This window comes from Selaginella moellendorffii, unplaced genomic scaffold (genome assembly GCF_000143415.4).
Source record: "Selaginella moellendorffii unplaced genomic scaffold, v1.0 SELMOscaffold_17, whole genome shotgun sequence".
In the NCBI taxonomy this organism is placed as follows: domain Eukaryota; kingdom Viridiplantae; phylum Streptophyta; class Lycopodiopsida; order Selaginellales; family Selaginellaceae; genus Selaginella; species Selaginella moellendorffii.
In genome coordinates, this window is record NW_003314278.1 from 2,188,493 (window position 1) to 2,210,481 (window position 21,989).

General features: G+C 42.3%; 5 protein-coding genes across 6 annotated transcripts in view; 3 read left to right on the forward strand and 2 right to left on the reverse strand.

Moving 5' to 3' along the window:
- The window catches only part of LOC112346763 (pentatricopeptide repeat-containing protein At4g02750-like), a 9,923-nt gene extending 1,798 nt beyond the window's left edge, over positions 1-8,125 (reverse strand). The window contains exon 1 of the mRNA XM_024676355.1: positions 7,325-8,125. Within this exon, the coding sequence (XP_024532123.1) occupies positions 7,325-8,125 (801 nt within the window). The remainder of the gene's footprint in view (positions 1-7,324) is intronic.
- A 1,066-nt stretch (positions 8,126-9,191) lies between these two features.
- On the forward strand, positions 9,192-9,762 carry LOC112346726 (17.8 kDa class I heat shock protein-like). Its single transcript, XM_024676276.1, has one exon. The coding sequence runs from the start codon at positions 9,292-9,294 to the stop codon at positions 9,739-9,741; it is 450 nt and encodes a 149-aa protein (XP_024532044.1). The 5' UTR covers positions 9,192-9,291; the 3' UTR covers positions 9,742-9,762.
- A 10-nt stretch (positions 9,763-9,772) lies between these two features.
- LOC9640303 (pentatricopeptide repeat-containing protein At5g41170, mitochondrial) lies at positions 9,773-12,266 on the reverse strand. Its single transcript, XM_024676273.1, has one exon. It carries the CDS (start codon positions 12,227-12,229, stop codon positions 10,031-10,033), a length of 2,199 nt encoding a protein of 732 aa, XP_024532041.1. The 5' UTR covers positions 12,230-12,266; the 3' UTR covers positions 9,773-10,030.
- A 95-nt stretch (positions 12,267-12,361) lies between these two features.
- LOC9640304 (uncharacterized protein YacP) lies at positions 12,362-14,501 on the forward strand. Of its 2 annotated transcripts, none has more exons than XM_024676274.1 (10): positions 12,362-12,504; positions 12,575-12,637; positions 12,712-12,836; positions 12,916-13,076; positions 13,134-13,203; positions 13,285-13,339; positions 13,405-13,488; positions 13,573-13,611; positions 13,670-13,729; positions 13,791-14,501. In XM_024676274.1, exons 1-10 carry the CDS (start codon positions 12,439-12,441, stop codon positions 14,007-14,009), a joined length of 942 nt encoding a protein of 313 aa, XP_024532042.1. In that variant the 5' UTR covers positions 12,362-12,438; the 3' UTR covers positions 14,010-14,501. The 2 variants fall into 2 exon arrangements, with proteins under 2 accessions (XP_024532042.1, XP_002971560.1); XM_002971514.2 differs by having other exon boundaries at positions 12,363-12,504; positions 13,683-13,729; positions 13,791-13,976.
- On the forward strand, positions 14,125-17,433 carry LOC112346725. Its single transcript, XM_024676272.1, has 4 exons — positions 14,125-14,241; positions 14,543-14,638; positions 14,740-15,112; positions 15,214-17,433. The coding sequence occupies exons 3-4, from the start codon at positions 14,897-14,899 to the stop codon at positions 17,293-17,295; spliced, it is 2,298 nt and encodes a 765-aa protein (XP_024532040.1). The 5' UTR covers positions 14,125-14,241; positions 14,543-14,638; positions 14,740-14,896; the 3' UTR covers positions 17,296-17,433.
- Positions 17,434-21,989: the final 4,556 nt, after the last annotated feature.

The window sequence follows — 21,989 nt, forward strand, 5'->3', positions numbered from 1 at the left end:
AGGAACACATGCTTTGGGCTTTCAGCCCAAGCCTCCCTTAGTACCATAGTACCAGGAGTTAGTCTCTGGGACAAGTTCAAAACTTACTAAATATGGAATGTCCTTAGATTGTGAATTTGGACACGGAACAGACACCATTGTGTTCGGGCCGATCTCTACATTCCGTAGATATGCCAAATGAGCAAATCTAGATACAATCTAGAAATAGCATTTGGGACCGAAATGAGACTAACACAAAGGGCATGATAGCGAGGGTGTTTGGCAGACACGGTAAGCTATCATTTAGCGAATATTGAGGGACCAAACTCAATATCATGGGGGTTCCCAACACTAACAAATGCAAGTTAACGAATGAGTTTCTCTAACCAAGTCAAGTATGCTTGACTAATAACACTTAGGAATTCCGTCCTTATGCCCATTTGGTCAAGTGCACACGCGAGGACCAGTTTCTCAACTAGCTTAGGCGGAGACTAATAATGGGTCCAGAAATACCGACCTCCTACTTTCATGGCAGTAAGGTAAGAGTGTCCGTAAGGACTGGTCGACAGGTAACTTTCGATACCCAAAGTCACATTCGCGACACCAAATTATCCATTTTGTACTCTATAGGTGAATAATGGTGGGAATTATAGTGCTATTATTATCCGACTTATACATAGCCTAAGTGTTTAGTAAACTCTACTAATCTCAGAACTTAACATTGGCAACTTATGGCAATCTTAAAGATAAATTTAAATTTGTTAACAACTGTAACGCATGTGATCATGGGATGAGATTTGGATATATTATCACCATGGATCCTTGGAACCTTGGGGGATAAATGGGGATAAAATAGAAATTAAACCCGTGCTATTAGCTCCAATACCAACTGTAACACACTTTATTTCTCTCCCTTTAAGCCAACTAGAAAAAGGGCAATTGCTTGATGAGAAAGCCCTTAGTGGCTAAAAAATATAATATACCCTTGAACAAGGTATATTTCTACCCCTAAATTTAAAATCGTACGTATTAGGCATCCATGCGTACGTCCTTCCTCTTGTGTGGGAGTATCCATGGATGAAGGTATCCACCGTGCATAGGAGTGTGGTATAGGTGGATGACTAGCTATCTTACATAAAATAACTAATCTACATAATGGAAGGATTTGTAGATTCAGTGCGGGACTATAGTATGCTGGTTCCCCTTGGCTTAATAGGGGTTGTTAGTTAATAGTTCCCATTGATTAGTGGCTACTTAAAAAATATAATATACCCTTGAGCAAAGTATATTCCTACCCCTAAATTTGAAATCGTACGTATTGAGCATTCATGCATATGTCTTTCCTCTTGTGTGGAGTATCCATGAATGGAAGTATTTACCATGGGATTGCGGTATGGGTGGATGACTAGTTATCTCACATGAAATAGTTGGTTTACACAATGGAAGGATTGGTAGATTCAGTGATGAAATGGAGGTGTTAGTTCCTTTTGGCTCAATAGAGGTCGTTAGTTAATAGTTAATGAGGACATTGACATCTCTAAAGGGGGGGTGAGTGTAATGCATGTGATCATGGATCATGTGATCACTGTAAATCCTTGGAACTTTACAGGATAAATGGGGATAAAATAGCCACTAAAGGCTCTCTCATTAAGCAATTGCCCCTTTTCTAGTTGGCTTAAGGGGAGAGAGATAGGGTGTGCTATAGCAATATACCATATAAAAATTTATATAGTGAAACACTAATGGAACTTTGTACCCTTATGATATATATATACTAAAGAGACAATAAATAATCTCAAGTTGAATATTGAAAGTTTACATACTTTGCTTTGAACAAGCCATTTTACTAACCTATCCATCTGTTAATAACAAACACTCATGAAATTGTGGTGTATCACTGATTAAGATATTAAAATTTGAAATACTTTAGCCATAAATGCAAGACCATTATCTAAGAGAATTTCATCTGTACAAAATTGTTACAATACCACTTCATTGAAGTGGAAGTATCTAATAATAGTCATAGATACATTAGCAAAAGCACTAACTTCCACTTAGTGAGTCAAGTATTCAGAGGCAATAATGACATACTTGTTATAAGCAATTAACCATGGAAAAAACCCTATTAAATCAAATGCTACCAACTAAAAAAAATGTGAAACTACAATTGACTCCAACTGTCTTTTTATAGCATGAGAGGGAGTATTATAAACTTAGCACTAGACACAGTTATACACTTACTGGATAATATTATATTACATCTTTAGGTAAAATAAAGATTTATGTAGCTTCTTAATCATATGATAATGTCCCATGTGCCCGTTTAGAATAGGAGAGCCATAGTAAGCATATAGAAAGCATGGAATAAAGATTGAAACACCACTAACCATGAATGATTATTAGGATTAGTCCTCACAAAATAAATAAGGTCATCCTTAAGGCAATATTAAGAATATAAATGCCAAAATGACAAATCATTAGCAAATGATGCAAGATTCTTAAACTCATCATGAAGTCTTCAGATTGACAATTTAACTTTTTGTAAAGAGAAGGTAAATTTTGTTCCATATTTTGTGGACACTAAACATTAAATATAACAACTGCTAACAATAAAAATTTACTAAGGTTGGAACAACAACTTCATCAAAAACAAAAGAAAAGAAGAGAAAAGAGCTAAAAAAATGTATCAATATCAACAATAGAATATCCTAGATGATGAACAATTTTAAAGTTATATATTTAAGACTTTAGAGCTTATTTAGCAATACAATCAATCAAGTTCTTTTACTTTAATAGTAAAGTAGCCAGCCTGAGAACCATGTAAATATGCATGAAACTTTTTGAAACCCTAAACTACTATTAAACACTCCTCAGTCATGAAGAAGTTGTCACGAATGTGATTATGTGTATTGAAAGTTATTTTTTAGCTAATTCTTATAAATATTCTTTCTTTATTGACACAACAATAGAAGGTCGGTATTGTTATACCCTTTTCTAGTCTCCATTTAATTTAGTTGAGAAATTGGTCCTCGTATGTGCATTTAACCAGAAAAGTATAAAGACAGAATTCCTAAATGCTATTAGTCAAGTATACTTGACTTTGGTTAAAGAAACTCATTTGTTGGATTACACTTGCAATATTCTAGGGAATCTTACTCAAATGCTATATGATGACTATAGGGAATCACATCAAGCTCTGTTGTGCATAAGAACCCATAACCAAATTATTGTTAAAGGCTCTAATGTAATACTCTGTATCGGTAATTACTACAAGAAAAGGAACCAAATAGAATACAAAGAAAAGATAGGAAAGTGAAGAAGTTTTAGAGCTCTAGGATCAAGGGAAAAAGATGTGAGGAAATTTAATCACAAAATTGAGAATTCAACCCTAGAAAAGTGGTAGAAAGAATTAAAAACAATGAAGAAAAAATAAAAAACAAAGAAAAGAGCAATAATCCAAGAATAAAGCACTAATTAAGATTGTAGGTTTTGAGGTTTCTAAACTTCTAAAAAGTTTCTTAAATATCATTATCATGAATGTGACTTTAGGTGTTAAAATATACTTATCAACCAATCCTTATGGATACTTGTTTATTACTATCATGACGGTAAAAGATTGGTACAATTGGATTTCTTTATGAACCCCTTTTGTGCTAATGGAATTTACTGAATATCTCTATTGTACTTAAACCAAACTTGTGCTAGTGAAATTCACTAAATATCTCTAATGTACTTAAACCGAATAAATATAAAGATAGAATTCCTATAAAGGATATTGAGTGAATGACTACATCTTGAACAGAATTATAAATGCAGTGATTGTAGATCTAAATAATCTAGATACGTTAAAATTATATAGTTTTTGTTATGTTTTATATTTTTGGTTCTTAAAGAATTGATGTTATACACTAGTCAATATGATCTTCTCGATTGAAGTTAACATTGAAACTTACTGCACAATAAAGTATTACCTATATCTGAATTACAATATTTAAAACTTGGTGTTTACTTTGTTTTTTTTAATTTTTTATTCTTAGATATCACATTTCTAGAGGTAAATTAGAGGTAGATAAATATATCAAATGACATCCTAACTCCTTGATTTTATGTGTTTTGATCATATATATATCTTTTTATTATGAGTTTATTGAAGGAAGTTTGAATTTTCCCTCACTATGATAGTTTTTAATGGCATTTTTATATGGTTTTAGATGTGATTTTATATCAATTACCTGAAGTTGTTTTTAACTAGGTTAAGGTTATGTTGGTGCAAACTATATAAATAAAATAGTTAGAGAGCTTTAACAATATACCAAGAATCTACATATTTGAAATATCTATCTTGCAATTCTTGGTGAGTGGTGTTAAGTCATTTTCTTACTTGCATAAATAAATAAACATTTTCAAGCATGTACAAGTTAAAAGATCATTTCTTTGCAATTTGAAATTGGTTACTATAGACTTATAACAACTCTACCAATATAGCAAAAATATATCACTATTCAACTTTTACAAATAAAAGATTGAGTATAAAAGAATTTAACTTTATTATAGATTGGATGGTTGAGTGTGATAGGAATAATTAATCACATTGTAATTTATTTAAATAGTCATATAGTCTATAAACTTTAAGTGGATAATTATTCGAAACAATATATCAGTGAACAATAATCTAAGTTATACACTATGTGGGTTATTAAAAGTTATGTGAAAAAGCCATATGAAAGAATTGGTGCACCAAAGTAAAAAAATACTATATAAAAATTTATAAATAATGCTATAAATTATATAAAAAAAATGATACCAAAAACTTACCACTTAGATAACTATATACCAATTTACACTTTATACAAAAAACTATACAAAATCCAAAAATCACTTTATTTGGTTTGTTATATCACACATAAAGTGTGTTGTGGCACTAATCAATTTCACTCCAGCTTCATGAGCTTGTGAGAATAAATCATAAGCTACAAATGGGAAAATGAATTTTTTTTTTACCTATATGTATGCACTAGCATCCTTGGGAAGATAGTGACAATGCATGATAAATGTTAATAATATATAATATAAAATTGTGAGAGAGAATTTATTTATCAAAAAAGAAAACTTGATCTCTTCACTTATGAAAGTATTGAGCCAAAAGTAATAAATTTGTCCCAAAAACAAGATTTAAAATAATTTTTTTTCTTTTTTTATCTTCAAATAGTGATATGAAATGAAATGACACCATCTTTATTATTATTGTCGAACAAACCATTTAACAACAATTTTCTTTTATCTCATCATTTGCATTGGAAATGTTTCATTTATTAGCAATGAAGCAACCAAGTAATGATCCTAAAATACAATGACTTTTAGAATATGTTTTTCTCTTTAGCAAGAAAGCCACTTCTATATCCTTCTCAGTCTCAAGAATATAAATAATTAATTTTCTTGAAAACAAACTCTCCATATCCTTCCGTGTGAGATTGAAAGAAAATTATAAGTTTATTAAATGTTATCCCACTTGTTTTTGGGTACACATAGAGGATGATAAAGGCCAACAAACATCTAATAATTAATTTTGACATTTTGGCATGTCAAATAACTATGTATATACTTCTCAACATTTCCTAAGCTAAAAAAAATGTTTTTTCACCAATATACATATTCTCTATACCCCCAAATACCCAACACTTAACATATCATGACAATCAATTAATATTTATTTGATGAGTTTATAAACCACTATAATTATATTCTTTATGCTCTATGCTTGTACCAAATGTAATGAACATCTTCTATAAAATCTCTTGCTAATGAGTAAGGTCGCCTTGAAGATCATTTTGATGATTAAAATATTGAAGAGACTGATAGTCTAAATCCATATAAAAGTTTGATTCATATAAATAATATCACCATTCCTTCATAGTAGCAATCATGATATACAACTTCTTATCTTAAGTAGGCCAATTTTGTTGTATGGCATCAAACTTGTAGCTCATGTACAGCTAACTAAAACTAATATAGCCCCAATAAAAATATCACTTACATTTATCTTGATTGCAAGAGGCTACTTAAGATAAAATTCTAACCATACCAAGGAAACTATGGTGATCATGTATTGTTAAAGGTATAGATCAATCAACCATAACTTGGATTTTTGTAGGATTAATTCTTATACTATGCACTAAAATCAAATGCCTAAAATATTCAATCTCCTCTTAAAAAAACTCAGATTTGGATAACTATCTTTCAAAAGTTGTAAAATACTTCACACATACATTTTATATTCTTCCATTATACAGTTGAACATTAGAATATCATCAAAGTAATTGATCACAAACTTTCCAAAGTGTTAAACTTGATTCATCAATGCAGGAGCATTTGTTAAACTTCACCAAATACTTGTAATGACTTGTCCTTGTCTAGAATGCCATCTTTGAAACATCCTCCGGTTTGATATAAATTTGATGATACCCTTGCTTCAGATCAATCTTTGTAAAATATTAAACACCACAAATGTATTTACTACTATTAACTATTTTAAGAGAAAGAAACTTCCCCTTGTTGTCTATATCAAGTTTATCTTATATGATGTGTGAAGCTTCAATTAATTCCCCTTTACAAGAATTGTTAAATCTAGATGTGGTGACACAAAGATGGCCATATGAATATAAATGATAAAGAAAATCATCAATATGGGGGATTGGGTAGATATTCTTCATTGTCTTATTATTAATCCCTTGTAGTTCATATAAAGACATTATATACCATCTTTATTTTTGACCATCACTAGTGAAACAGCCCAAAAAGACTTGTTTATTTGCGCTTCTAAAGGTATTTAACAAGCTATTTATTGATTTACTCATTTTTAGGGGGATTAATATGAGTCAACTATCAATGATAAAGAGTAGCTCCAAGAACTAAGTAAATCTTATAGGCAACTCCAGAAAAATGTCATAAAACACCTTATAAATGCAATTCACACAAACCCTATACAAACATACTCCAACTCAAACATAATTATATTAGAAAGAAACAAGTATACCATGAAAAAATTAGCTAACTTCACTAATTCTAAAGCATTAATCAATGGAATATCAAACCACCAACTTCAATATGCAAAATATTACACTCCCAATCAATCCCTAGCTTCCTGTCATAAACCCATTCCTTCCCAAGAATACATCATCATGGCTTCAGCAAGATTTATTAGCATGGTCCTTTCCAATTCAAACAGCATCTCCTTCATCAGCTCTCCAGCCCAATGCAAAAGTGCTTGTCCCAAGAGATCGACAATGCCACATAGTGGTCTCTGAGTGGAGCGATTGCATAGTCAGCAACCATGGATCTGAAGTACAGGAATGGCTGCAGGCTGTGAGAACACTGACAAAGGTAACCACGTTGGAGAAAATCCCGTGGAGTTCCATGGTTTTGTGGAACTTGAGCACTTGGAGTGTATGCCCAGTCTGAGCATTCGACACCATGCTGTTCCAGGTGACCAAATCATGCTCTCATCCTTGCAAAAACCTCCATCGCTTGATCCACACGACCAAATTGCCATACATGCTGATGTTCTGATGTCCGACAAGAAAATCTTTCCTGGAATCGTGGAGTGGATCAACTTGCCCTGCGCAAGATCAGGGATGGCAGCACAGGGATTCAGTGACAGAACAGGTGGCGGCATCAGGAGAATCAGCTTGAGCAACCGGAGAGCTTGGTGAGCATCGCCGCTGCGAGCGTTGGCACAGATCATCACGTTCCAAGAGACAACGTTTCGATCCAGCATCCGCTCGAACCAGATGCTGGCCGTCTCAAGATCACCAGCCTGGTAGAATCCAACCAGCATCGACGTCCAGGAGTTTACGCACCACTGAGGGATTATGAAGAACACTCGGCAAGGAATGTCCAGCTTCTTTGCGATCACGTATGCATGGAGGAGGCTGTTCCAGCTTATGTGGTTCCTCTCGACCATCGATTCAAAGCTCCTCTCGGCGTCGAGCACGGTTTCGTCCTGAGCAAACGCATGGAGCATGGCGTTGCAGGACACCACATTGTGCTGTGGAGTTTTAGCGTGAGCCTCCCTCGCAGCGATCAAGTTTCCAGAGTCTCCAAATCCGACCAGCATGGTGTTCCAGGAGACGACGTCCCGAACAGGCATTCCATCAAACATCTCTTTTGGGTGATCCAGGTCGCGACAGTGAACATACGCCGCAAGCATACAATTCCAGCACACAACGTCCTTCTATGAGAGGCTGTCAAAGACGCTCTTCGTGACTTGCATGTTTCCATCCTGAAATAATAGAGCCGTGCTGGCAATAACGCTTTTCGAGCCCATCATCTGATAAAAGCGCCTCGCTTGTTCCAGATGCCCAGAGCGGGCAAAAGCCCTCGATCATCACAGTCCATGACACTTCATCCTTTTCAGGGCTGTTCTTCATCACTGCTTGATCTAAGTCACCTTCTTGAGCATAGGCTGAGTTCCAGGACACGACATGGTGCTCGGGCATTCTGTCAAAGGCTTCACGAGCAGAGACCATCCCGGGTATACGCCGAAACGATAGAGTTCCAGGACACCAAGCTGGTAATTGGCATCTTGTCAAAGAGAGACAAGCTTTCACAAAGGCGACCGAAGTTGGAAAACGCAAATGCCAGCGCGTTCCAAGACACCACGTCTCATTCCGGAGACAAATCAAACAAGATCTTCGTCGGGTACGGATGCCCATAATGGGCATTTGCTCCAAGAACAACGTTCCAAGAGACAGGATTCCACTGTGGCATGATATCAAGAATCTCTTTAGCTTGGGTGGTGCTGGAGGAGTGAAAAATGAGGAGAAAGTTCCAGGAGTAGATGTTCTTGACATGGATGGCCTGGAATGCGCTGCACGCGTCGTCATCGTAGCCACATTTGCCATACATGTCCACCGGCAAGTTTCCCAGGTACGTCTCTTGCAACTCTTCTCCAGACTTGTGCCAGATCCAAAGATTGCACCAGGGCCAGCAGCTGCACCGCTTGATCGCCTCCAATGAATTCCGGAGAGATACTTTCTAGTCAGTATCTTGCTTCAAAGCATATAGTGGTCATATAGGGGAACTTTGCTTCTAGCGTTCCGTTACTTTGATGACGTGGCTGTATCAGAATAGAAGAACAGAAAAAATAATAAGAGTATTGGCACGAATCTTCCAGATTTGTCAATAGAACTTACCAGATATCTGCCACTCTGCGAGGTATAAATGGGCGTGGAGCTCTTCCAAGCCTCCATTAGCTTCGTTTTAAGCTATCGATTTTACAGTCTCTCCTAGCTTTCAAGTAAGTAGATTGAGGTGATGGCGCTCTTCTTCTACGGCAATGACAATGGTGTCTTCGATCCCTTCCTGGAGCTCTCGTCCATCTTGTCCGGCGGCGGCGGCAACGAGCCCTCCAAGCAGGTAGCCAGGGACGCGAGCGCCGCCGCCAACACCCGCGTGGATTGGCTGGAGACGCCCGACGCGCACGTCTTCAAGGTGGATCTCCCAGGGCTGAGCAAGGAGGAGGTGAAGATCACGGTGGAGCACGGGCGCACGCTCCAGATCAGTGGCGAGAGGAAGATGCACGAGGCCCAGAAGACCGACAAGTGGCACCGGGTGGAGCGCCTGTTTGGCAGCTTCATGCGGAAGTTCCGGCTGCCCAAGAACGCCAACACGGAGGCGATCAAGGCCCAGGTGGAGAACGGGGTTCTCACTATCGTCGTTCCAAAGACTGCCAAGCCGGAGCCGAAACAAATCCAGGTGGAGTAGAGCTCGTGGAGTACCTAGAGCTCGCGGACGAGAAGAAAACTCTGCCTTGTATAGAGCAGTGTTGAAAACTGTATAGAGCTTGCTTTTCGAGTTTTTAAGATGGGTGTCTCCATCCTTGGTTCTCAGAAGATTTTCAGCACTGGAACTGGGACTGGAATGCTCGATCGTTCCAAAAATCTTCCTCCCAAGGATTTGACGAGGCAGCCTCTTCCGGGTGTGGAGCCATCTTTCATACTCGATCGTTCCAAACTCATTTGACAGCGTATCTCTTTGGAGGCGGAGCCATCGTTCATACTCGATCGCTCGAAGCGTTTTCTTCCAGGTTCGTCCACTCAAAAACAGAGTTTGACATAGCAGCCTCTTCCAAAGTCTTGGATGTGGAGCCATCGGGGAGAAAGCCTCTCGCCACCATCTCGTCATACATCGCCATCGCCTCGGCAACCCGGCCCCCATGGATCATGCTCACAATCAGTTTCCTGTACGCGAAATCGTCCAGCGCAACGCCCTGGCCTCGCATCGCATCCAGCACCACGCAAGCATCGTCCATCCGGTCGCTCTTGCACAGGCCATCGATGAGCGAAGTATACACCACCACGTTTGGAGCGTGCCTCTTCCTGCTCATCTCCACGACCAGGCTCCACGCGTCGTCCACTCTTCCCACCCGGCACAGCCCAAAAACCACGCTCCCCAGCGTCACGTCGTTTGGAAAACACCCGAGGCTCGCCATCTCGTCCGCTAAGTCACAAGCTTCTCTCACTCGGTTCGCCTTGCACAGCCCATCGATCAAAGTGTTGTAAGTCACCACGTCGGGGACGTAGCCCCGAGCGACCAGGTCCGAGATCAAGCTCACGGCCTTGGAGATGCTGCCGTCCTTGATCAGCCCACCGAGAACGATGTTGTACGTGAAGAGCGGCGGAACCATGTTGATGGAGACCATCTCTGCGAGGATTTCCCTGGCCTTGTGGACGTTCCCGGCCCTGCAGTAGCCGCTCACCAGGCTGCTGTACATCACCACTCCTGTTCTACATCCCCGGACGCTCATCTCTTTGACGAGCTTGTGAGCCTCTTCGATCTCTCCCGACTTGCACAGGCCGTCGACCAGGCTCGTGTAGGCGATCACGTCGGGAATGTAGCCTTGGCGTACGATCTCTTCCAAGAGATAGAACGCGACTTGGACTTGTCCCACCCGGCATAGCCCGTTGACGAGGATGGTGTACGTGATCACGTCCGGGAGGATGTTCTCCCGGCACATCTCTTCCAAAACTTCCAGAGCCCGCGGGAGCATGCCGGCCTTGCAGAAGCCATCGAGCAGGGTATTGAAAGTGACCAAGTCCGGGCTGCAGCTCATGGTTTTGAGGATTTCGGCTGCCTCGACGACCCTGCCGGCCACACACAGCGCGTGGATGATGCTGTTGTACGTGATCACATCGGGAGCCGGGCCTGCGAGCTTCATGCCGTCCAAGATCTCGAGAGCTTCTTCAACATCGCCATCTTTGCAGATCCCGCTCACGAGTATGTTGCAAGTCAGCACGTCGGGGTTGATCCCCGCGGCTTTCATCTTCTCTCGGAACTCGCACACCTCTCGGATCCTGCTAGCTCGGTAGAACGCGTTGATCAGCGTATTGTAAGTCACAATGTCGGGAGCACTCTTCCCTCCTCTCCGGATCATCTCCTCCAGCAGCTCTCTCGCTTTTTCCAGGTTTCCACTTTTGCACAAGCCACTTATAACCGTGTTGTACGTGAAGATGTCCGGATTCACTCTCGAGCTCTCCATATTCTCAAACAACTTCACTGCTTGATCCGGATTCCCGTCCTTGAATAGGCCATGAATGAGAAAGTTGAAGATGTAAACGTCTGGAGCAACTGAAAACTCATCGAGAGCGCGGAGAAACTCCAGTGCTCTCGTCGCTTGTCCTGCCTTGCAGTTCCCGCGGATCAAAATCTTGAAAGTCACCAGGTTTGGCGAGCAGCCACTGTGAAGCAAATCCTTGTAGACTTTCCCTGTTCTAAACTGGTGTCCACTCTTGACGAGGATATCCAAAAGATGGTTGTAGGAGTGGACGTCGTGCTTGTATCCGTCCTGTTCTCCGGCCCAGTCGAAGAACTGGATAGCCAGATCCGGCCTGGAAGATCTTCTCATGACAGCCACGACCACATCCGGGTCCAAAAGCCGCGAGCATCCATCCAGGAGCTTCCGAAGATCATCGCCCGGCCTCTTCCTTCTCAGCAGCGACGAGATAAGTTCCACGGAGCTCTTGTGGATCTCAAACTCTTCCGAGGTGTAAGTCCTGATGTACGCCTGGAGCGCTTCGCTGGAAGAACTCCTCTGGCTGCCGCTGTTAGCTCGAGCCTGGATTCGAGAAGCCGCGCCCTTGAATCGGAATGCCGCGAAATGGCCCTTGGCGGAGCACTGGAAGCAGCGTTTGTGATTGTTCTTTGGATTTCTCGCGGCATTTGGAGATGGATGCTTCCTGCCGAGGCAATCCATCCGGAATGTAGGGTGGAAGGAACATACCTGGACGAGCGAGGGAAAACCAAAACCCTAAACCGCAAGAACTCCATGGCCATGCTTTAACCACGTAAGAAGTATTTTGGATATAAACCAGTGGCGAGAGATTTTTTGCCCTCGTCCTCGCGAGAGCGAAAGAGAGCGAGGGCGATTGTCAAGGCGGCAATGCTGCCGATTGAGGCAGAGCGATGACGCATTTGCGATCGCATCTGGCGCCATTGCAACAGATTCGTGCTCATGCCGATCTACAGAAGGTAATCTCGATTCTTCTGACACCGACATTCTCCGGAGAGAGAGAGAATCTCTTGCGCTTCTCTTGCTCAGTGCTCGCCGCCGAGAATCACTTCCAACGTCAAGACGAGCTTGAAGCTTCTCACAATGCTCAAGGTACTATAGGCAGCTCTCGTGAGAGAGAGTTTCTACCGTGTGATTCTATCTCTACGCTGTCGTTCTCTTTTCAGGAGCTTGGAAACAACGCAAACAAACAAGCCAAGCCAGCCACAAGCTACAGGAAGAAAAAGGTGGACAAGAAGAGCTTGCCTGAGGATTTTGAGAGCTACGAGGATCCGGCAACACAAGTGATCGAGTAAGATGTTTGAGCTAGAAGTTTTTCTGGTGAGCTGGGGAATTCTTTCTCACGATACTTTCCCTGTGATCCAATCCAGCTGCGGGAAAGAAATCACCATAATTAAACCGGTGCTTCTCGTGGATGGATACAACATGTGTGGCGTCTGGCCCAAGCTAAAGAAACACTTCGCAAGAGGTGATCTTCTCAGTGCGCGAGAGAAGCTTATTGACGAGCTCGTCACCTTCGGCGCAGCAAGAGGTCTCTCTTGTTTTGTTTTCTCTTCTTTATAACCGCAGCCCTCGTTCTAGCTGGCAGGAATGAAAGTGGTGGTTGTTTTCGATGCAAAGGAATCGGGTCTGCCATCACACAGAGAATCCAGAGCAAGGTAGACTCCACTCGACCTCTTTCTATTCCTTTTGGTTTCTTTTTTTGTCCTCTGGGATTTGATTACGCTTTGTTTCTGCAGTGTTGACATCGTGTTTGCGGCCGACGCTTGCGCCGATTCATGGATCGAGCGTGAGGTACTTTAGATGATTCCTGCATCATGGCTACATAAATTTCCGCTTTGACTGATATCTTTCGGCAGGTCTACTTGTTGAGAGACGACGGCTGCCCCAAGATCAGAGTCGTAACGTCCGATTCCCTTCATCAGCAGGTTGCAAACGGCGCGGTAAATTCGTGAAAGTCAGAGAACAAAACAATGGCTTATTTTCTGCAAAGATTCTTACTGGTTTTTTTCTCGGGTCTTTGACAGGGTGCGTATGTATGGAGCTGCAAAGGTTTGATTGGAGAGGTGAGACGCTCACCTCAGCTTTAAAGCCAATGGCTTTTTAAGTTCCTGAGCGTTTCAGTTTGCTTGTTTAGATCAAGGACGTGAGGAAAGAATTGGAGCAGCTGTTACATTCCGACAGGTGATGTTTATATCAGCAAGCGCATTGAGTCAATCACCCAATCTAACATTGTGACTTTTAGGCCATACTCGATGGAAGGCAAATTGCTAGAACACAACTTATCCCCCGACGTTTTCACCTCGCTCCAGGCGCTCAAGCAAAGGCTCAAGATGGAAGAAGAGCTACAAAAAACATAACAAAAACAAAAAAGATCCCCCCGGCTAACGGTATATTCCACGCCCGCTGGTTATTGGAGCATATTCCGTCAGATTCCCCCCAAAGCCCTAGAATTTTTAGCTAAGCCGGCGCTGGCGGATCCACACGGCATTATCCGCGCGCGAATGCGCAACTTGCGACATCCGTGGCAGTAGCACAGCAGCGATCATCAATCGCGCAATGAGGAGGTGAGGAAAGAGGGTGAATGCTGAGTGGGCCAAGCCAAGCAAGCAACAAATCGTCAGTGGCGGCAGCTCGATTGGTTCCATTCTAGTGGAGCACGGCCACATGCTTCACTGCTGGCTACATCGCTACAGGTCAGCTCCTCTCTGGGCCTTGATCTTCGCATTTCTTACCATTGCTTTAATCAAATTCTTGGGTCTTTCTTGTTTGGGGCTTGATTATTTCTTACCTTTCGTTCTTGGTGTTCTTGCTTATCAACTATAGTTCTTTCTCTAACATTCGCTGTGCTCCAGTCCAGCGAATGATTTTATTTTAATCTCCTTGCTGGTGGATTCAGAAAGCTGTGTTCCAGTGAATGATTTGTTTTAATCTCCTTGCTGATGGATTGGCTCGTTCTTTTTCTCCCTTTTTTTTTTTTTTTTTTGCTTGGGTCAGGGAATCTCTCGCCTATAAGGAGGAGCTACTTTGTGTGTGTGGCGCTAGTGCTGGTACAGCACACAGTCAAACATGAGGGTAGCCTCATCATTTTCGGTAAGTTCCCCGTTGGCCCTCCTCTTTTTCTCTCCATGGTTTCTTCTAGGAAGTAGCGACAAGTTCTCAAGCTCACGTTTTCCTTCCGCTCGACTTAACAGGACGGTGTAAGATGGGTGAGCTGCACCAACAGGGCATTTTTGCCTGACCCGTTGAGGCGGCGAAGAAGATGCTCCCGTTTGGAGTGAAGAAGACGGAGATGGCTAGCAGAAAGGAGTGAGGGGCGTTCTTCCTCTCTTTCTCTCCTGCTCTACAAGCATGGCTAGCGGCTGGAGAAAGGCTAGAATTGCTCTCGGGCTGCATGTTTGCGTCTCGGCTCCGCATGATCCTGATGATGAAGGCGGTGTAGATGTGGATCAGGCTGCGTCTCCAGCCATCTCCCCTTCTCCTTCTCCCAGATCTGGAGCTCCGAATACTTCTGCAAGGTCTCCCTCTCGTCTCCAGCTGCTCCGGAGTAGCATTCGTCTCTCTCGGGTATGATCTTTATTTTGTGGAGTCGCAATTTTTGTTTCCTTTTGTTTTTTTTCAGATTCAATTCTCAAAGCCGATTTTTTTTTGTTGTTTTCTTTTTCCAGAGTGCGTGCTCCATCTGCCTGGAGCCCATGAAGCCCGGACTTGGCCATGCTCTTTTCACAGCCGAGTGCTCTCATACGTTCCACTTCTCGTGTATTGCTTCCAATGTACGGCATGGAAATCTGGTATGTCCGGTTTGTCGAGCTAGATGGAAGGAGGTTCCTTGGCAGGCTCCTCCAGAAGCAGGCAAGGATCAAAAGCTTTCGCCGAGACCCAGACGAAGCCTTTCCAGGAACTCTGAGCAGGAAGGGATTAACAACGGAGAGGGTGCTGAGGTCGGTGACGAAGAATTGAGAAGGCTGGATCCCGTGCTGAGAATTCTAGATGAGTCCATTGCAAGTGCTCGAGGAATCAGAAGGAACAGCACCCCAGAGCCACAGAGTTTCGATGACGACGAGCCTCTGAGAGTGGACGGAGGTGGGGAATTGAGTGCTGGAGGAGCAGAAAGCAGCGAGTCAGACCTCGTAAATTCGGACGATGGCAACCTTGAAGTAACCTGTCACCCCGAAGTCGAGAGCATTTGCTACTCCGAGTCACGAGATGATTTTACGGTACTGGTTCACGTCAAGGCATTATCTGGAAACAAGCGGCCAGCAGCTGAGACTGTAAGCACTCAGGCTTTGTCATCAAACACAACTTCTCGAGCTCCAATCGATCTTGTTACAGTCCTGGACGTGAGTGGGAGCATGGCTGGGACCAAACTTTTGCTGCTCAAGCAGGCGATGGGCTTCGTCATTCGGAACTTGAGCCCCTCGGACAGGCTTTCGGTGATAGCGTTTTCGTCAACCGCAAAGCGCTTGTTTCCTCTGCGTCGTATGGTCGAAGATGGCAAGCAACTTGCGCTCCGGGCCATTGACGCGCTAGTCTCGACTGGAGGAACAAACATTGCGGAAGGCTTGAAGAAAGGTGCCAAGATCTTGGACGACAGGAGGGAACGCAATCCAATCGCAAGTATCATGCTGCTCTCGGACGGCCAAGACACTCACAGCTTGGGTGCTCGAGCTAATGCCCAGCTATCCAGAGGTGGCAGCTTTCGTCGGGGGCTAGGCTCTGGGAGGCACTTGATGATGCCTTATGGAAGCGTCTCGTTTCCAGTCCACACTTTTGGTTTCGGGGCCGACCACGACTCGGCGACGATGCATTCCATAGCCGAGAGCTCGGGTGGTACTTTCTCCTTCATCCAAGCGGAAACGGCCGTTCAGGATGCCTTCGCTCAGTGCATTGGCGGCCTCCTCAGTGTCGTCGTCCAAGATGCACGGCTCTGCTTCTCCACGGCGGGGGAGAACCTCCAGGTGAAGAGCGTCCAGGCAGGAAGCTACGAGAGGTCCATCACTGACCAGGGGACCCGCGGCTTTGTCAAACTGGGAGATTTGTACGCCGAAGAAGAAAGGGACGTACTTCTGGAGTTCCGAATCCCCATGCTCGAAAGTCCGCTGCTCTCAGCCGGGATCGTCAGTGTCGATTGCTCGTTCAAGGATCCTGTTCTCCAGAAGCCGGCTCGCACGAGAACCAAGACACTGTCCATAGACCGGCCAGGCAGCGTCAACAGGGAGAACCAAGTGGTGAGCGTGCAGGTGGATAGGCAGAGGAACAGGATTCGCACCGCGGAGACCATCCTCGAGGCCGGATGCCTGGCGGACAGGGGCGATCTTGTCGGAGCCCAGCAAACGCTCCAGAGCGCCAAGGTGGCTCTCAGAAACTCGGCCGCGTCGCTTGCCGGCGACCAGCTCTCGAGCGCGCTCGAGTCGGAGCTGACGGAGATCCAGGTGAGGATGGCAAACAGGCAAATGTACGAGCGCTCCGGCCGGGCTTACATTCTCTCGGCTCAGAGCTCTCACTTCCGGCAGCGTGCCACTGCTCGGGGCGACTACGTCGAGTCCCACAGCCGGGACTATCAAACTCCGTCCATGGTGGACATGATCTTGAGGTCCCAGACGCTAACTTTTCCTTTGCCACCCTCGACTCCGCCGGCTGGTGCTACTGCTCTTCCTCCCGAGAGATCGTCCTCGATCGGCAGCAGGCATTCGTATTCAAGCTCGAGGCGGGCCTCTGGACGCGTTCACGACATCGGAACTTCCTTGTAAATATGAAAGAAAAACGAGGTGGTTTTCAGGATTTTTTAGAAAGGGGAAAGGAATACACCTATCATATCCAAATGTATTTTACTGCAATCCAACGGTTGCTCTTTAAACTTTTCTATAATCAAGATTTAATGCTACTTATCAGCGCTCAAAAGGGGGAGGCTTTTCAACTCAAAGAAGTGGTAGTCTATCTAAAAAGAAAAGGACATGTTATTCATGTTTGTTATTTTTTGCTAAGTTTCTCGTCAATTAAGTGTGATTGGACGATATAAAAGCTGGAATAGCAAATGCCACGATAGCTGATAAGTTACACCTTGGCTTTTCTCTGAGCTAACGTCTAAACAAAGATGGCTCATGTAGCCAAACATTATTTGTCAGTTGCTTTTGGCCTCGCTTTGAAGATCCAAGTCATTCCAGGTAATAAAACTCCAAATCTCTTTAATGCTCGCATATTTCTACTATTTGTTGTCCATAAATACCTATCACTGCCGGTTTTTGACCGTAATTTTTTTAAAAATTATGGAAATTTTTCATTAACCACGATTTCACCACTTCAAATAAATTACAAATTAGTGATATCCCTATCTGGTGGCCAAAATTTTACCACCCCACTTTTGTTGTCGGAATAATCTTTGTGGAATTTTTTTGTAGGAATTGAGTTGGTCATTTTTCAGATTGCTATTACATTTTTTTACTCGCTCGCGTCGAAGAAGGCTCGCTTCCACCGGCGGGAGCGATTGTAGGACCGCGAGTGGTCGCACCATGACTGCCGTATACATGATTATCACCAATCGTATCATGCGCAGCTATGAGCTCCTAGAAAAAAGAGTTTGGACACCAACAGTACCTCGAGCATCTGGAGGACACCAGGCAATACATTCGTTGACTTCCATTCGATCCTGATCAGGCTGCTGCTCAAGCTGTTGTGGATTTGTCTCAGCCTCGCTAAGCTAGCGCGATCTGGCCGATCCTCGTAGTCGAAGTTGTCCAGGAGAAACAAGGATTGCTCGTTGCGCCCGAGCTGAAGCAGCAGCCAGGAGTAGACTAGCTCCAGCAAGATCTTGGTCACGTCCAAGAGATCCAGTAAGTTAACTTGGGGTGTTCTGTCACGAGAGAAACAAGCCATCACGCTTGTTGGGTTCCTACTCTCCAAAAAAAAAAGAGAGATCCAACTCTCCAAAACTTACGTGTTAGACGTAGACGTGCCAGTGTTTCCTCTTGATCCTCCCACTCAGTCGTCGCAGCATTTGCGGCCATCAACTGGAAAGAAAAATCAGAATCAAACAAGTCTAGAAGGATACCAGAACACTCACCTCGTCCAGCTTGGACAAGACGTAGTTGCAGCAGCAAAGTGGCAAAACCCTGCTCTCGAAGCCTACAAGAAAGATCAGCATGGTGATGAAAGAACGTACTCTACCGTATAATCTTTGCCCTTGCTTCTTGGCCATGATTGTGCCAAGGAAAACTCACAGTTGAAGCGCCACAAGGAATTTGTAGTGCTCAGTCCAGCTCTCGCGCGACTTTGTGATGGTGTATGGCTTGCGGATCTTCCTGGGCGGCATTCCTCTCCTGCATTTGGCGCTGCTGATCGACCATGAAAACTTGGAAATTTTCCCTAATCGTGCAGAGATTTGTCAAGAAAGTGAAGCGCTGACCAAGTGGAGTAGATTTCGGCCGAGAACGCACAGATTTCGACCGAGAATGCAGCAAGAGCGGACAGAAAGAGCGCTTTCTAAAACCCTAGGAAACAGAGCACCATTATAGTGACGTGGCTCATGTCAGTGCCACATAGTTTGAACACGTCAGCGCCTAGCTGGATGCATTTAGGGTTCTCCGCGTGCCGCAGTGATGCGTAAGCATCGAAATCGTTCTTCCTCGAGCCAGATTCGTTCTTGCAGAGAGTACAACAGCACCGATCAACACGAAACCACCAATTATCTCCCATGTTGGAGGCGATCTAGAAGGCAAGCAAGTATATGAAGGAATGGTAGCTCACAAATGAATGACCACAAATCCCACAAGATTTATGGTTCAATCAATTCAATTACTTTTACCCACTTTAAAAACTACAATGTTTGAAATTGGTAGATACACTTTCTAGCTAAAATCGCCAAAATCAATCAATCTTTGAGAAGGCTTTGAATTTTACTATAATGGGCATATTACCATAACATATTGGGTTATTTTGGTGTCCTGAAAATGTTCAATTTTACCAGTGTATGACGCTAGGCAATAAAGTAAGTTGTGTAAAATATAGTTGCTTAAATGTATAGATGTTCACCCATTATTTTCTCTCAATTGTGCTCAAAACCTTCATTTGCCACAATTTTTATTCACCTCTCTTTTATGGCTGGCAACATTTGATTTTGATCAGAAGTTCCTTTTTAGTAAAGATTCCCCCTACCTTAGCACCATCATCTTATCATAACTTAAATTCAAATTCAAAGGATCTAGAAATCCTCCATAATCAATAAAACCACTTCCACTTAACTCTGAGCATTCAGGCTTTTTAAATAAAAGGAAGTTTTAGAGGTTTCCTTTTACCCTTAAATATACTTTAACAATTTATATAAAATAAATAAAATTTTCTAACAATTTATCATTATTTGTAATAAAATCAAGGAAAACTAAAAGTCAAAATCAAGCAAAAAGGTAAAACTAAATCTGAATTATTCAAATTTAAAATTAGCAAAAGCTTCCAGCACAAAGGATTACTTAAAAGTCTAGTCTATTTTCATATCCTTAATTGGCGATGATAAAGATACATAGTGTAAGTTCAAAACATGTTCATCTTGTTTAACTCTATATCAATTATTTGAGTTTAAGAATTTTTTTGTCTTCCTAGAGGTATAATCAAGAAGAAAGTCAAGGAAAGAGCTAAAAAAGGTAAGCATATTTGTAAATGGTTCTTCATATTATGCCCTTGCAATGCAATCTTTAAATTGTTGGCAATTTGATAGGGCGTAATGAAGATCAACTCTATGGCTAAACTCTTAATGAAACAATAGGAGCATGTGAAAACCATAACAATAACCTTCATCTCTAACAAATTTAGCATCTTGGCAAAAATAATACTCTTGATCATGTTTATGGAAGCAATTGTCTTCTCATTCGAGATAATTGTATGATGACATATAATTCAATACCTTTGCAAAAGCAATATTCTTTTAGAAAGCAAGCTCATAAATTAGGCAATCATCAATATCCAAAAAAGATATATATAAGTAATTAAATTTTTTATCTACTTTAGTTACTTAACCATGCCCTTAACCACTTGGAGGAGTCTCACTCACAACCTTTATAAGTTCCTATCTACTTTAGGGTGCTTGCTTTTCCCAATATGTGATCTCAAAACCACATTAGCTTCACACTTAATACAAATGTTCTATGTGTCTAATTTCACTTTTAAGACCCAAAGATACCATCGATATCTCACTTTATTATGTTAAGATTATGTTTATTCACCCTTGTGTTATTGGTAGTCCAAGACCACCTACAACATGGTCCCATCTCTTTGACATTGGGCTATCTATCCATGAGTTGTCATCCCATGACTACATTTTAACATCCTTAAAATGCCCTAAAGTATTAAGAACACCATCCTTTAATATCCCTCCTTCAATCCCTACCAAGTCTTTTTTTGTTCATGGTAGTGCTCACTAACACCACTAACACCACTATTGGTCCAGAGCTTGAAGCCCCATCCACTAAACTCCCACAACTTCTAAGACTTCTTTACCACATAATTATACCTTTGGTCACCAAACAAGAAGATTAATCTTCTTTTTCTCCATGGTCCAGGACTTTGGGACGATAATTCAAAATACTACAGCCCAATGTAAGCCTTATAAGTATTCCACCCACCTTTCGTTATTAAGATGCCCTAACCATGTGGCTAGAGCAAAGTTCTGATGAACCATGCAAGGTATCCAAGTAGATAATGCCACTCACATTTGGATTGGAGTATTAACCATTTAATATTTCAAATGAGTTAAAATCAGCTCTGGAACACTTCACTAAGTTACCCCATTAATCTATCCATGTTTATTTTAACTTTGAACTCTTTAGTGGCTATATTATCATGCACTATGTGAGTGTAACTTTCCTTTGTCACACTGACCTTTCTTAACCAAACTTATTCCATTAGTCCTCCCCTTACTATCCCACAAGGACTCATTAAACCCCCTAGGGTCTAGAAGACAATTATTTTGGGCTTTTACCCTCGCATTCAGACTCAGACTTGAACTTGGACCTAGACTTGGATGTGGTCTAGGACCTAGTCTTGGTCTTAGTTTTGGTCTTGGTCTTGGTCTTGGACTCCTTAAGCTTTGCCTCGGACTCCATTTCAGACTTTATGTCAAGCTTAGTCTTGACATTTCTACTTGTCACAACATTTGCATATGTTGGTGATTCTTTTGTCCCTTTTTCGAGATTCACTCCCTAATTTCTTTGTGTTCATTTTTTAAACACTTCTTTGGGCTCCTATTTTTGACTTTCTAAGTTAGAGCTTTTAATCTAAATATGTTTTGCTCGTTGGGTTTTTGCTTCGGCCACTACCACATGATACACTTTAGGCATTTAAAAATTTGTGTCTCACAACTCCACCACTTATAAATGAAGTTTAATATCCTCATCGAAAGATAAACCATTTTCTAAAGTAACCCCATTATGGATTACCATTTTATCTTTTGCACCAA

What these genes read in the sequence shown, in the direction of transcription:
- LOC112346726 (XM_024676276.1), top strand. Translation starts at nt 9,292, where the DNA reads ATGGCGCTCTTCTTCTACGGCAATGACAATGGTGTCTTCGATCCCTTC.
- LOC9640303 (XM_024676273.1), bottom strand. Translation starts at nt 12,229, where the DNA reads ATGGATTGCCTCGGCAGGAAGCATCCATCTCCAAATGCCGCGAGAAAT.
- LOC9640304 (XM_024676274.1), top strand. Translation starts at nt 12,439, where the DNA reads ATGACGCATTTGCGATCGCATCTGGCGCCATTGCAACAGATTCGTGCT. An exon ending in CTCATGCCGATCTACAGAAG is followed by an intron (nt 12,505 to 12,574) that starts GTAATCTCGATT and finishes TCTCTTGCTCAG; the next exon opens with TGCTCGCCGCCGAGAATCAC. An exon ending in CACCTTCGGCGCAGCAAGAG is followed by an intron (nt 13,077 to 13,133) that starts GTCTCTCTTGTT and finishes TCTAGCTGGCAG; the next exon opens with GAATGAAAGTGGTGGTTGTT.
- LOC112346725 (XM_024676272.1), top strand. Translation starts at nt 14,897, where the DNA reads ATGGCTAGCGGCTGGAGAAAGGCTAGAATTGCTCTCGGGCTGCATGTT. An exon ending in GTAGCATTCGTCTCTCTCGG is followed by an intron (nt 15,113 to 15,213) that starts GTATGATCTTTA and finishes TTCTTTTTCCAG; the next exon opens with AGTGCGTGCTCCATCTGCCT.